Raw genomic sequence first — 13,675 nt, 5'->3', positions numbered from 1 at the left:
GGGGTTTTGGCCAAAAAAAAACTTCCATTTTTTTTTTTTTTTTACGAAAAAACATTTACTTGACTAATAAGTGAACAAATTCTAAACAAGTATCATTCTAAACCTATATGTAACACTAAGGTGTAAATGAAGTGTAAATAAAGCACCCATTAACACTTTACACGATGCTTTCTCACTTATCACAGTCCCTCACAATCACTTGCCATCTTCGTCTGGCTGGTTGGGGCAAATTGCAACTTAGCGAACAGATCGCACAATTTTAATGATTATAATATTTTTTTATTTCGCATCTTAGTGAATTTGCACATAAAGAACACGCACAAAACGAGAAATACCTGTCTGTGTGTGTGTGTGTGTGTGTGTGTGTGTGTGTGTGTGTGTGTGTGTGTGTGTGTGTGTGTGTGTGTATATATATATATATATATATATATATATATATATATATATATATATATATATATATATATATATATATATATATATATATATATATATATATATATATATATATATATATATATATATATATATATATATATATATATATATATATATATATATATATATATATATATATATATATATATATATATATATATATATATATATATATATATATATATATATATATATATATATATATATATATATATATATATATATATATCGGGCAATATCGCGTCATCCGCTACGATTGAGGTATGTGCATTTTCTTGCTACTATTGGTTTTTATGTTTGTTTCGGTCACGTGGCCACAGATTGAGTGAGCCACACGCCGCAACAGAAACCAATCCAGCACATGCTAGAAAAACCACGGCCAGGAAGAAGCGAGGCAAGAAAACGTTACGTTTATATCTTTTCTACCGAAAAAATAAACCTCTATTTACTTTTTCGATGCAAACATAAAAAGAAGAAAAATAACCCCAAAAAAACTCAATAATTGTTCCATTCAAACGGAACTACTTTCTACAAGCGTGGACGCCCACCCGACCGTACACACACACACACACACACACACACACACACACACACACACACACACACACTTAGAGAGAGAGAGAGAGAGAGAGAGAGAGAGAGAGAGAGAGAGAGAGAGAGAGAGAGAGAGAGAGAGAGAGAGAGAGATACAGGTAATGTTAACTATACGTATGTAAATATCATATCAACCATAAAGGAATAAGAAATAAGTTATGACATGATGGCTCGTGCATGCATTAAGTATGGAAGCGAAGTTGTTTCACAGACTCTCCTTGTTGGTTTGTCCGGGCGAGTTTTATTGCATGCAGCGTTGGACAAAGATCGAGTGAGTGACTCTCTCCATTCATTCCACTATTTTGCGATTCTTCTCCGTCACAAGTTCACTGATCTGCTGATAATTTCTTTATAAGACTTGGCAATTCATAGACCCTTAGCAGACCAAAGGAGGTGCGTGTAATGGCGTTCGTTCACCAACTCTGACGGCGGCACATTCCTTCAGTCCGCCAGTTCAAATATCGGACTCAAAAAATTTTCCAGCCCAAGGGAAAGTCAATTGCCAAAATAGATTTAATACAAGTGATATCTAAACTCTCTCTCTCTCTCTCTCTCTCTCTCTCTCTCTCTCTCTCTCTCTCTCTCTCTCTATATATATATATATATATATATATATATATATATATATATATATATATATATATACATATATATATATTTATCTATCTATCTATCTATCTATCTATCTATCTATCTCTGTGGGTCAAGACAGAATGCCACAGGAGCACCGTAGCTGTCAGTCATCCATCCTCTTCCCCGGAGTTTCATCCGTCACACGCTGGCCTGACAAGGGAGGCTCTTCATGCAAGTTCCGATTATACGCACTGAACTCAAACACAGTACTGAGCAGTGATGAGGGTTAGCTTAGTTTGCTTTACTGCTGTTTTGGGCTTTTTACTTACGTACAACAAATTACAACAACAACAGTCTCTTTGTGAAGCTGCCATGCGTAGGCCGGTCAAGCCTTACTGAAAACAATTGTCCGCAAAATAAACAAATAAATTAATTAATTAATGTAAAATAATAATCATGAACAGTTGATAAAAGTAAGTAAACAAAGAATAATTTTCTGCGCCTTATGGACGTGTCTATATCTGTTCTCTCTCTCTCTCTCTCTCTCTCTCTCTCTCTCTCTCTCTCTCTCTCTCTCTCTCTCTCTCACACACACACACACACACACACACACACACACACCTCATACCTTGACACACTGGCCGCAAGGTGTCGCCACTCGGTCACTCATATGGTGTGCTAGGCGGTGTGCCCAACACTGCCTGGGGCGGCGACCCTGACCGCGCGCCGAGCCTGTAGACGAATCGAGAAAAAACAGAATGCAACGGCTGTGTGTACCCATTCAGCCGCTAACCAAGGTCTGTGCACCCAACGCGCTTTGACGACACACTCTCAAAATACAAATTCAGTGTATGATTATCCATTCACTGCTACACACTTACTCCATGCTTCATTCAACCAAGAGACAATATCAGGGTTTTTTTTTTTTCTGGTCTCGTTTTCTTTTTAGGGTCTCTATGGAGGTGATTTTGCCTATTACAACACAAAAGATGGAAAAATAAAAAAGGGGATTATACTTTGATTTTCTTATAATTACCGAAAGCTGAAAAGGTTTATTGGATTGCAAAGAGAGAGAGAGACACTGTGTGTGTGTGTATTATATATATATATATATATATATATATATATATATATATATATATATATATAATTCACTGTTTGATCTGCTGCAGTTTCTGACTAGACAGCCAGACGTTACCCTACGGAACGAGCTCAGAGCTCATTATTTCCGATCTTCGGATAGGCCTGAGACCAGGCACACACCACACACCGGAACAACAAGGTCACAACTCCTCAATTTACATCACGTACCTACTCACTGCTAGATGAACAGGGACTACACGTGAAAGGAGACACACCCAAATATCTCCACCCGGCCGGGGAATCGAACCCCGGTCCTCTGGCTTACGAAGCCAGCGCTCTAACTAGTAAGCTACCGGGCCGTGTGTGTGCGTATATGTGTGTGTGTGTGTCACAGCAAAATAAGACGTTTGTTGTATGATAATTTGCAAAATAGCTCACAAGTAACTATTTTCTAGCAGAATAAAAATCCAATAAACAGACTATATGGGTATAAGGATTTACACACACACACACACACACACACACACACACACACACACACACACACCGCATAGTGTAGTGATCAGAACACTAGACTCACAATCAAGAAGACCCGGATTCGAGTCCTGAACCCGGCGCTGCAAATAAGAGTGAGCCTCTTATGTTTAATCCCTGTTCACCCAGCAGTAAGTAGGTATCGGATGTAACTCGAGGGGTTGTGGCCTCCCTTTCGTTAAAGATTGGTCTATGAGGTCTGTGCTCTCTCCATAATGGGGAAGGCTGGCTTGGTGACCAGTAGGCGATCGAGAATACAATACACACACGTATTTACAAAAGCTACCCTAATTCTTTACCCGTGTTCTCTACATCCTGCTCACAATCTTTTTAGGGAAAACTCAACACATTTTTCTAAGCTCGGCTATGAGTGACAACAATGACAACAGATCCCCCAACTGTTCAGCTGATGACATACCTACTAGTACTACCTGAATCAATGACACAACGACTGCCACCAATCAACATTAGCCTAGGGTTTTTACTGCTACGTTAACACTGAGAGCTCCGTAAATAAAAACGGTGGCGATGACTTCGAAAATACAAGACGAGAATAGTAGATAGTTTTTTTTTTCGGTTTTTTTTTTCTAAGCTGCAGATCAAATCAAGAGACAGTTGTAGAGACATCCCTGTCCAAAGAGTTGCAGGTATTTGTGAGAAAAAAAAAAAAAAACATCATGCAGTGAAGCGATACCTTTGGCGGGTCGTGGCTGAGATAATGGGAGTGCTGCTTCAGAAAAAAAAAAAAATCAGCCATTGTTTTAATATTGTGTAAAAAAGGGAAAAAATATACAAAAGAAATTAATCTTCCGAGTCTTATCGGGATGAGCTGTGCAACCTTGTTTTCTTTAATTTATTTAATCAAAAAGCATCATTTAAGGGCAAACATTTTGTTTTGTTTAAACAAAAATTTTGCGTGCATATGACGAATGAGGGTCCAAAGCTTTTCTTCTTCTTCTTCTTCTTTTTGCCTTGGCTTTCAAACCTTGATCTGTACTCAACATATGGTTACATTTAGTGAATGTTTAGTCAATGGTAAATAAGCAAACAAAAAAGGTTACTCTGTAACGGCCCCAAAACAGTAAGTATTGTTCTATAAAGCATTTTGATCCCCCATTAAATTAATTTTCAAATTCCGCGAGCGTAACTTGTGGTATCGTCGCTACATAGCAGGTTGAGGAGGAGGGAACCACGGTCCAGATGTATATCTAGACAGTGGAAGGAACTATAACACCCATCCGACCGCTACCAGCTCCATTACTTACCAGTTTCCTACTGAGCCGGACTTTGCCCTCTCCCCACGTATCGTACTTTAGGAAACGCCTGTGCACCTTGAAGAAGAGTTTGTGTAAATATGTAGCTATAAAACTCTGGTGAAGTGGGTGAAAAAAGCCTATAATATCTGTGTTTGCTTCACGGAGAGGGCCCAGTGCCGTGTGTCTATGCGTTTAAAGTAACTTATGGTGTGAGTAGGGTTAGGGAAGGAATGGGTACTGATACGAGTATAAAACTTGAGGACTATATAGTGTACATGTAAAAAGAAAAAATGAAGGAAAACGGGTTCTATATTAAATGTTATCGATAATATCGAGTGGAAATAGGGAACGCTGCAGTTTCGCAGTGCCAATACACGAGCTGCCACTGCTTGAATCACTAAACTTTTGCTGAATAAGGGATAAATATCACACTTTAAATGTTCATTTGTTTGCATTTGTAAAAAAAAGTTTTAATTGACGCTTACTTAAGTTAAGCAAAAATGCCAAGCGTATACCTACTAGAAAAAGAAGAAAAAAAAAAAACTATAGGACAGTAGAAATTACAGGATCCGTGTTAGGATGAATACTTCTTTCTCCTCCTTCAAAGTTTCTGTGAAGAAAACACGCAGACCGAGCGTCGCCACGCCCACGATTTAGATACAGACAAGGTTAGCGCACTTGGGTCTTAAACTCATGGGGCTAGCGTTAAGGGTTTAGAAAATGGTACTGGGCGTGACGTCATGAATATAAACACTGATCGCCGCGCGATTTAAAATCGCGGATCGCCGTTTCATTACCTAGTAGCCTATGGCCCTATACCATACATGGTATTGGTTCTAGCATTAGTAATGGTAGAAAATTGTCACGTTAAACAAAAATATAAAGACTTTTTTTACCTCGGAATGCTGGAGTAGGTCCGATTCCATCCTGCTGGTGTCCATGGGAAGGCAGATTTTGGTCAGGTATAGCGTCCACTTTTAAATTTCTCCAGTTCGATGGAACCGGTAAACTTAAAAGTTCATACTTTAGATTTCTGCGAATCTGTGCTGAACTAAAGTGGTTCTGACAAATCGCGGCATATTTCACATTAATGTTATTGCGACGAGAACATTTCTCAATCAATTTCCTTGCCAAGATCTTATTTGTGGGGAATGTGTATAAAAAAAAATTGTTATACACTTGTTATTCTTGGCAGGTACACAACCACGAACAGCACAAGCTTTCGGTCTTCCCATACTAATAAAATTGCATAGTATGAGCCCATAAAGTATACAAATAACTAACCAAAATCTAACCCCACACTAGTGAGTTCATCCCACAAACTTTTTCTCTTCCTTATAGTAAATGTGCTACACCAGCTTCCAGTTCTCCCAGGCATCTCGTCACAAATCCTTCAAATACTCCTCAAACGCTGTCCTCAGGCACTCATGCTTCTCAACTGCCGCCTCCTTCCTTTCGACTTATCATTAAGTAGTAAATAGCCTACACCCATTCGACATCTAAAATAAAGTAATAATCATATGTAATACACAACTTATGCATTGAAACAAGAACAGGCAAATTGGCAATCATGGATATTGATTATTAAGACTACAAAGTCAAAATGTTCTTATAATTATTCTTATTAGAGTTACTAAAGTTGAAAGAAAATTCGACAAACACTTGTTATTATTATTTTTTCTCGCTGCAGACAAACCAAACCCCTTAACAGGAAAAATAAACATGTACACTCATGAGAAATAAAAAGCGACACTAAAGATAACATAAGAAAGTAAAGGAAACGGGGAGAAGCCACTAACCAGCTCTTTGTATGTTGTTATCCCTTTATAAAACATACCTATCTGTGTCCACTCGTCATCCCTCTCAACAGATTTATTCACTGTACTAATTTGATACTAAAAGCCAAATAGTTTGAATTTACTTCAATAATGTACCATTCTTTATTTTGTTTTTCTTCGTTCTTTTCAAAAGTCTAACTTAAATTAAGCTTCAACCAGTTGCTTCAAGTCCTATTCTGATTACTAAGTGACCCGCTTTAAAGGATTGTAACCCTCTCTAACATACGAGAGATAAATTATGAGAGTTTCCTACCAATATCACCGACTGGTACAATATGAGCACCGATGGCAAAGGTTCTCAAGCATATCAGCTCACTCAACTTAGGCAACCAGGTCGAGAGACGAAAGCACAATCAAGTGTTGCACAGAAATAAGTGACGAGTATCAATCCTCGTTCTAACCATTACGTCATAAAATTCAACTTCCAGAGAACATGTCATTAGAAAACAGATAAAGAAAAAAGAAAGTAATAATTATGTTAGATTTTCTAATGAACTGAGAATGACATATGACAAATTTCACACACACACACACACACACACACACACACACACACACACACACACACACACACACGAGACAGTAGACACTGCCAAAACAATTATTACTCCCAGTGCGGTCTAAAGCACTGGATCAGGGGTGTTGTGAACTTATTATTATTTTTTTTTTTATAGAGGCAGTGTGACCTCACTGAGCGTCTGTTTCCCTTTGTGTCTCACAACATGAGGGGACAGTCACAGCCTGCCCTTTAAAGGCAACTCTTTTCCCTCACATAAAAATACACGCACCTACCTATACGCACACCATTCATTCAAAAATTTAAAATTTTATGGCGACTCCTACCCCAGCCTCGGAATACCCTTCTGGGAAGAGGGACCATGAAAGTTCCCAGGTCAGACTCTTCTGGTATCAACCTTAATGTCTAGACTCTAGACACGCCCCCGTCCCCTCAGGTTTTCTTCATTGGTTTTTGCAACATTAATGATATTATATATTATTTTCAACCTCTAATACATCACCTCTCCTCTACTGACCCTCATGTCTAAGGCAACTGACAGTATAGCAGAAATATAAAGCGTATAAGATTCAGCTGATAGAGGTCTCAAGTACCTATTGCAGAGCTATCTCTATCATGCATAGCACGAGAACGGACTGAGTAAAACCAAGGTTTGAAAGGTTTAGGTCGTAAGAAAGAGAGAGGAGTACATCTCTATGCCAGACACTATCAGCTTAGGCTACTCAGTACATAAAAGTCTGAAGATTTTTAAACGTTACTTTATTTGTAATTTCCACTAATTTCTCACGATTATAGGACAGCGAACCGGTGAACAACAAGACCCTGATCGATAAAGTTTGTGGCCCCGAGATGCAAGAGCTGTCTCTGATGAAAGCGGGGCAATTCATTGGATTTCATGAGAGAGAGAGAGAGAGAGAGAGAGAGAGAGAGAGAGAGAGAGAGAGAGAGAGAGAGAGAGAGAGAGAGAGAGAGAGAGAGAGAGAGAGAGAGTAATTTAAATGGGACATTATTGGCTTAACATAGACAATAATTAACCCTTCTACTTGGTAAAACTTCCATCACATCTTTCACAATCAGAAGTGATATGGCAAGTGTGTTGGTCTAATTACACATAAATTATCATTCTCACAATGTTGCCTTGAAATTATTTTTACTAAATATGTCGGTTCGCAGGTGCAAGTGTCTCACGGCGTGTGTTGCTGCGTTGCGTGATGCAAGAAAGCACGAATGTTACATTGGGATGCTACACAAACTTCTATGTTCATGAATTGAAAAAGTTTTATTTCATTGGAGGTAATTATTTCATTTGGTGTATCTAGTGCTACGGAAAACAAACAATATCAGGATCAAAATAAACACCAAATAATCAATATTTGTATTAATCGGTAACTACAAGTTTTTTATAAAGATACGATGCACTGCCGCCACACTTTGAGCAGACACTTTGTGCATACAGTCAAGCATCTCCATAGATCTGTTTTAATCCACCATGCTTCGCCAGCTCTTTCCTGGGCTGATGAATGTGACGCTGTGGCTAACATGGCTGTGTTTAATGGCCGGCGTGGTTGGTGGGGCCACCCCTCGTGACCTCCCCTGCCCAGACGGGATTGACATCCTGCCGTGTGTGTGCACTGCCCACGAAGATTTATCTATGGACATGAATTGCTCGGCAGTAACAAGCTCTAATCAACTTGCTTTGATCTTCAGCAAACATTTTCCATTTAATAATTTCAAGAATCTGTTCATCATTGGTAACACTGCCATTCGAGCCCTAAGATTTGGGGATCTCGGTGACGCTACGTTTGAGATGATAACCATCTCTGGCGGGACACTAGAGTCAGTGGTTAGCGGAGCCCTGACAAACAGTCACGACACACTTGTTCATCTTGATCTGTCAGAAAACCATCTTATTGATTTTCCATTTGATGAAATTGTTTCCTTTAAACGCATTGAAACATTAAAACTCAGAAATAACGCTCTACATACTTTTCCACACCTGACTTCCTCTACTTTGCGATTTTTTTTTATCGGCTACAATCCCCTTAAAACAATAAGCTCATCGGCTCTCAAGAATCTGCCTAACTTGGAACAGATCGGCTTGCACTTCGCAGAATTTTCCTCGGTGGAGCCAGGTATTGTAGTGTTACTGTGCTTGCTGTTGTTCTTATTGTTTTGTTGATGTTGTTTTGTTGATGTTGTTGATGTTGTTGTTGTTGTTGTTGTTGTTGTTGTTGTTGTTGATGTTGTTGATGATGATAATGCTGTCTGCGTCGTAAATGAGGTAGCAGCAGCAAAAGTAGTAGTAATAGTAGTAGTAATGATAGTGGTGGTAATGGCATTCGTAGTAATAGTAGTATATAGTAGTAGTAGTAGCAGTAGTAGTAGTAGTAGTAGTAGTGATGGTGGTGGTGATGGCATTGATAGCAATAGTAGTAGTAGTAGTAGTAGTAGTAGTAGTAGTAGTGATGGTGGTTATGATGGCATTAATAGCAATAGTAGTAGTAGTAGTAGTAGTAGTAGTAGTAGTAGTAGTAGTAGTAGTAGTAGTAGTAGCAGTAGTAGTAGTAGCAGCAGTAGTAGTGGTAGCAGTAGTAGGAGTAGTAGCAGTATTAGTAATAGTAGTAGTAGTGGTAGTAGTAATGATAGTAGATGTAGTAGTTAGACCTCACAACCTATCTAATTCTTTTAAGAATTTTGGTGGAACTTTTGTTGTTGCCTGAAACATATTTAAAGATTTTTATACAGTCTGGCACAAAGCTTTGATTTCCAAACTACTCTCTTACGATTTCCATCCTTCTCTATGTAAATGCACCTCAAGCGTCCTTTCTGACCTTTCTATTGCTGTTCTGGTAGACGGTCACTGTTCCTCAGGGTTCTGTCCTGTCATCCACTCTCAACCTATTATTCATCAATGATCTGTTACACCAACCTTCTTGCCCTATCCACTCCTGCGCTAATGATACCACGCTCAACTTTTCTACTTTTATTTCTTTCTTTGACGACCAATAGTTTAGGAATTTAACAGATCATCCAACGACTCCACAAAACGCCAGACTTCTGATGTTTCTAAAATTTCAGATTGGGCTAGAAAACTAGAAAAGCTTATTGCAAAAAAAAATTGTAAACAATAAAATACAGCAAGATGTATCTTCCTAAGTATTTTAAGATTATGTGCATTGCTCTCATTTTCTTTTCTTTTCATGCTCCTCATATTCATCAATGATATCTGATACTTCTTTGATAATCTTAATGCAATCCCTGAATTTACCATCTCGATTGTTAACTCTTGGATTGATTGTTTTGTCTTAGCTTTGAAACGAAACGGCTAACAGAAGGCTGAGTGACTGCCATTCTTTGTTCAAACGCTCTGTGCCATCCTCTAGACCAGCGTTTCTTAACCTGGGGTGCTAGCACCCCCATGGGGTTCTGAAATCAATTTCAGGGGGTGCTGAGGAAGGTCACATAATGTGGCGGTAAAAGGTAAAAGGAATACGTTTGGGCAAACGTATCTTTATCGCATATTTTGAAATTCAATACCGGGGTAAACTTTAACGTGATTTTCATGTGTTGTAGCATAGTGATATAAAACACTTGATTTGTACGAGCGTTCCACTATTTAATATTTAATCAGTATTACAAGCTTTGTATATTACTAGTGTACACGTTCGGTACTCATGTACACTCATGAGAAATAAAAAGCGACACTAAAGATAACATAAGAAAGTAAAGGAAACGGGGAGAAGCCACTAACCAGCTCTTTGTATGTTGTTATCCCTTTATAAAACATACCTATCTGTGTCCACTCGTCATCCCTCTCAACAGATTTATTCACTGTACTAATTTGATACTAAAAGCCAAATAGTTTGAATTTACTTCAATAATGTACCATTCTTTATTTTGTTTTTCTTCGTTCTTTTCAAAAGTCTAACTTAAATTAAGCTTCAACCAGTTGCTTCAAGTCCTATTCTGATTACTAAGTGACCCGCTTTAAAGGATTGTAACCCTCTCTAACATACGAGAGATAAATTATGAGAGTTTCCTACCAATATCACCGACTGGTACAATATGAGCACCGATGGCAAAGGTTCTCAAGCATATCAGCTCACTCAACTTAGGCAACCAGGTCGAGAGACGAAAGCACAATCAAGTGTTGCACAGAAATAAGTGACGAGTATCAATCCTCGTTCTAACCATTACGTCATAAAATTCAACTTCCAGAGAACATGTCATTAGAAAACAGATAAAGAAAAAAGAAAGTAATAATTATGTTAGATTTTCTAATGAACTGAGAATGACATATGACAAATTTCACACACACACACACACACACACACACACACACACACACACACACACACACACACGAGACAGTAGACACTGCCAAAACAATTATTACTCCCAGTGCGGTCTAAAGCACTGGATCAGGGGTGTTGTGAACTTATTATTATTTTTTTTATAGAGGCAGTGTGACCTCACTGAGCGTCTGTTTCCCTTTGTGTCTCACAACATGAGGGGACAGTCACAGCCTGCCCTTTAAAGGCAACTCTTTTCCCTCACATAAAAATACACGCACCTACCTATACGCACACCATTCATTCAAAAATTTAAAATTTTATGGCGACTCCTACCCCAGCCTCGGAATACCCTTCTGGGAAGAGGGACCATGAAAGTTCCCAGGTCAGACTCTTCTGGTATCAACCTTAATGTCTAGACACGCCCCCGTCCCCTCAGGTTTTCTTCATTGGTTTTTGCAACATTAATGATATTATATATTATTTTCAACCTCTAATACATCACCTCTCCTCTACTGACCCTCATGTCTAAGGCAACTGACAGTATAGCAGAAATATAAAGCGTATAAGATTCAGCTGATAGAGGTCTCAAGTACCTATTGCAGAGCTATCTCTATCATGCATAGCACGAGAACGGACTGAGTAAAACCAAGGTTTGAAAGGTTTAGGTCGTAAGAAAGAGAGAGGAGTACATCTCTATGCCAGACACTATCAGCTTAGGCTACTCAGTACATAAAAGTCTGAAGATTTTTAAACGTTACTTTATTTGTAATTTCCACTAATTTCTCACGATTATAGGACAGCGAACCGGTGAACAACAAGACCCTGATCGATAAAGTTTGTGGCCCCGAGATGCAAGAGCTGTCTCTGATGAAAGCGGGGCAATTCATTGGATTTCATGAGAGAGAGAGAGAGAGAGAGAGAGAGAGAGAGAGAGAGAGAGAGAGAGAGAGAGAGAGAGAGAGAGAGAGAGAGAGAGAGAGAGAGAGAGAGAGAGAGAGAGAGAGTAATTTAAATGGGACATTATTGGCTTAACATAGACAATAATTAACCCTTCTACTTGGTAAAACTTCCATCACATCTTTCACAATCAGAAGTGATATGGCAAGTGTGTTGGTCTAATTACACATAAATTATCATTCTCACAATGTTGCCTTGAAATTATTTTTACTAAATATGTCGGTTCGCAGGTGCAAGTGTCTCACGGCGTGTGTTGCTGCGTTGCGTGATGCAAGAAAGCACGAATGTTACATTGGGATGCTACACAAACTTCTATGTTCATGAATTGAAAAAGTTTTATTTCATTGGAGGTAATTATTTCATTTGGTGTATCTAGTGCTACGGAAAACAAACAATATCAGGATCAAAATAAACACCAAATAATCAATATTTGTATTAATCGGTAACTACAAGTTTTTTATAAAGATACGATGCACTGCCGCCACACTTTGAGCAGACACTTTGTGCATACAGTCAAGCATCTCCATAGATCTGTTTTAATCCACCATGCTTCGCCAGCTCTTTCCTGGGCTGATGAATGTGACGCTGTGGCTAACATGGCTGTGTTTAATGGCCGGCGTGGTTGGTGGGGCCACCCTCGTGACCTCCCTGCCCAGACGGGATTGACATCCTGCCGTGTGTGTGCACTGCCCACGAAGATTTATCTATGGACATGAATTGCTCGGCAGTAACAAGCTCTAATCAACTTGCTTTGATCTTCAGCAAACATTTTCCATTTAATAATTTCAAGAATCTGTTCATCATTGGTAACACTGCCATTCGAGCCCTAAGATTTGGGGATCTCGGTGACGCTACGTTTGAGATGATAACCATCTCTGGCGGGACACTAGAGTCAGTGGTTAGCGGAGCCCTGACAAACAGTCACGACACACTTGTTCATCTTGATCTGTCAGAAAACCATCTTATTGATTTTCCATTTGATGAAATTGTTTCCTTTAAACGCATTGAAACATTAAAACTCAGAAATAACGCTCTACATACTTTTCCACACCTGACTTCCTCTACTTTGCGATTTTTTTTTATCGGCTACAATCCCCTTAAAACAATAAGCTCATCGGCTCTCAAGAATCTGCCTAACTTGGAACAGATCGGCTTGCACTTCGCAGAATTTTCCTCGGCAGGTATTGTAGTGTTACTGTGCTTGCTGTTGTTCTTATTGTTTTGTTGATGTTGTTTTGTTGATGTTGTTGATGTTGTTGTTGTTGTTGTTGTTGTTGTTGTTGTTGTTGTTGATGTTGTTGATGATGATAATGCTGTCTGCGTCGTAAATGAGTGGCAGCAGCAAAGTAGTAGTAATAGTAGTAGTAATGATAGTGGTGGTAATGGCATTCGTAGTAATAGTAGTATATAGTAGTAGTAGTAGCAGTAGTAGTAGTAGTAGTAGTGATGGTGGTGGTGATGGCATTGATAGCAATAGTAGTAGTAGTAGTAGTAGTAGTAGTAGTAGTAGTGATGGTGGTTATGATGGCATTAATAGCAATAGTAGTAGTAGTAGTAGTAGTAGTAGTAGTAGTAGTAGTAGTAGTAGTA

General features: G+C 38.8%; 1 protein-coding gene and 1 non-coding gene across 3 annotated transcripts in view; one reads left to right on the top strand and one right to left on the bottom strand.

Moving 5' to 3' along the window:
- Positions 1-2,973: 2,973 nt before the first annotated feature.
- On the bottom strand, positions 2,974-3,047 carry Trnat-cgu. Its single transcript has one exon. It is a non-coding gene; the product is annotated as a tRNA-Thr (tRNA).
- A 5,201-nt stretch (positions 3,048-8,248) lies between these two features.
- Positions 8,249-13,675, top strand: part of LOC123505130 (oplophorus-luciferin 2-monooxygenase non-catalytic subunit-like) — a 12,112-nt gene continuing 6,685 nt past the window's right edge. The window contains exon 1 of one of the 2 annotated variants that reach the window (XM_045256219.1): positions 8,249-8,965. In XM_045256219.1, the coding sequence (XP_045112154.1) occupies positions 8,323-8,965 (643 nt within the window). In that variant the 5' untranslated portion in view covers positions 8,249-8,322. Of the gene's footprint in view, positions 8,966-12,732; positions 13,267-13,675 lie in introns of those variants that run through there. The other variant, XM_045256220.1, reaches the window with a different exon arrangement.

This window comes from Portunus trituberculatus, chromosome 17 (genome assembly GCF_017591435.1).
Source record: "Portunus trituberculatus isolate SZX2019 chromosome 17, ASM1759143v1, whole genome shotgun sequence".
Classification (NCBI taxonomy): Eukaryota; Metazoa; Arthropoda; class Malacostraca; order Decapoda; family Portunidae; genus Portunus; species Portunus trituberculatus.
The sequence above is the reverse complement of the archived record's forward strand: the minus strand, read 5'-3'. Positions and strand labels throughout refer to the sequence as shown.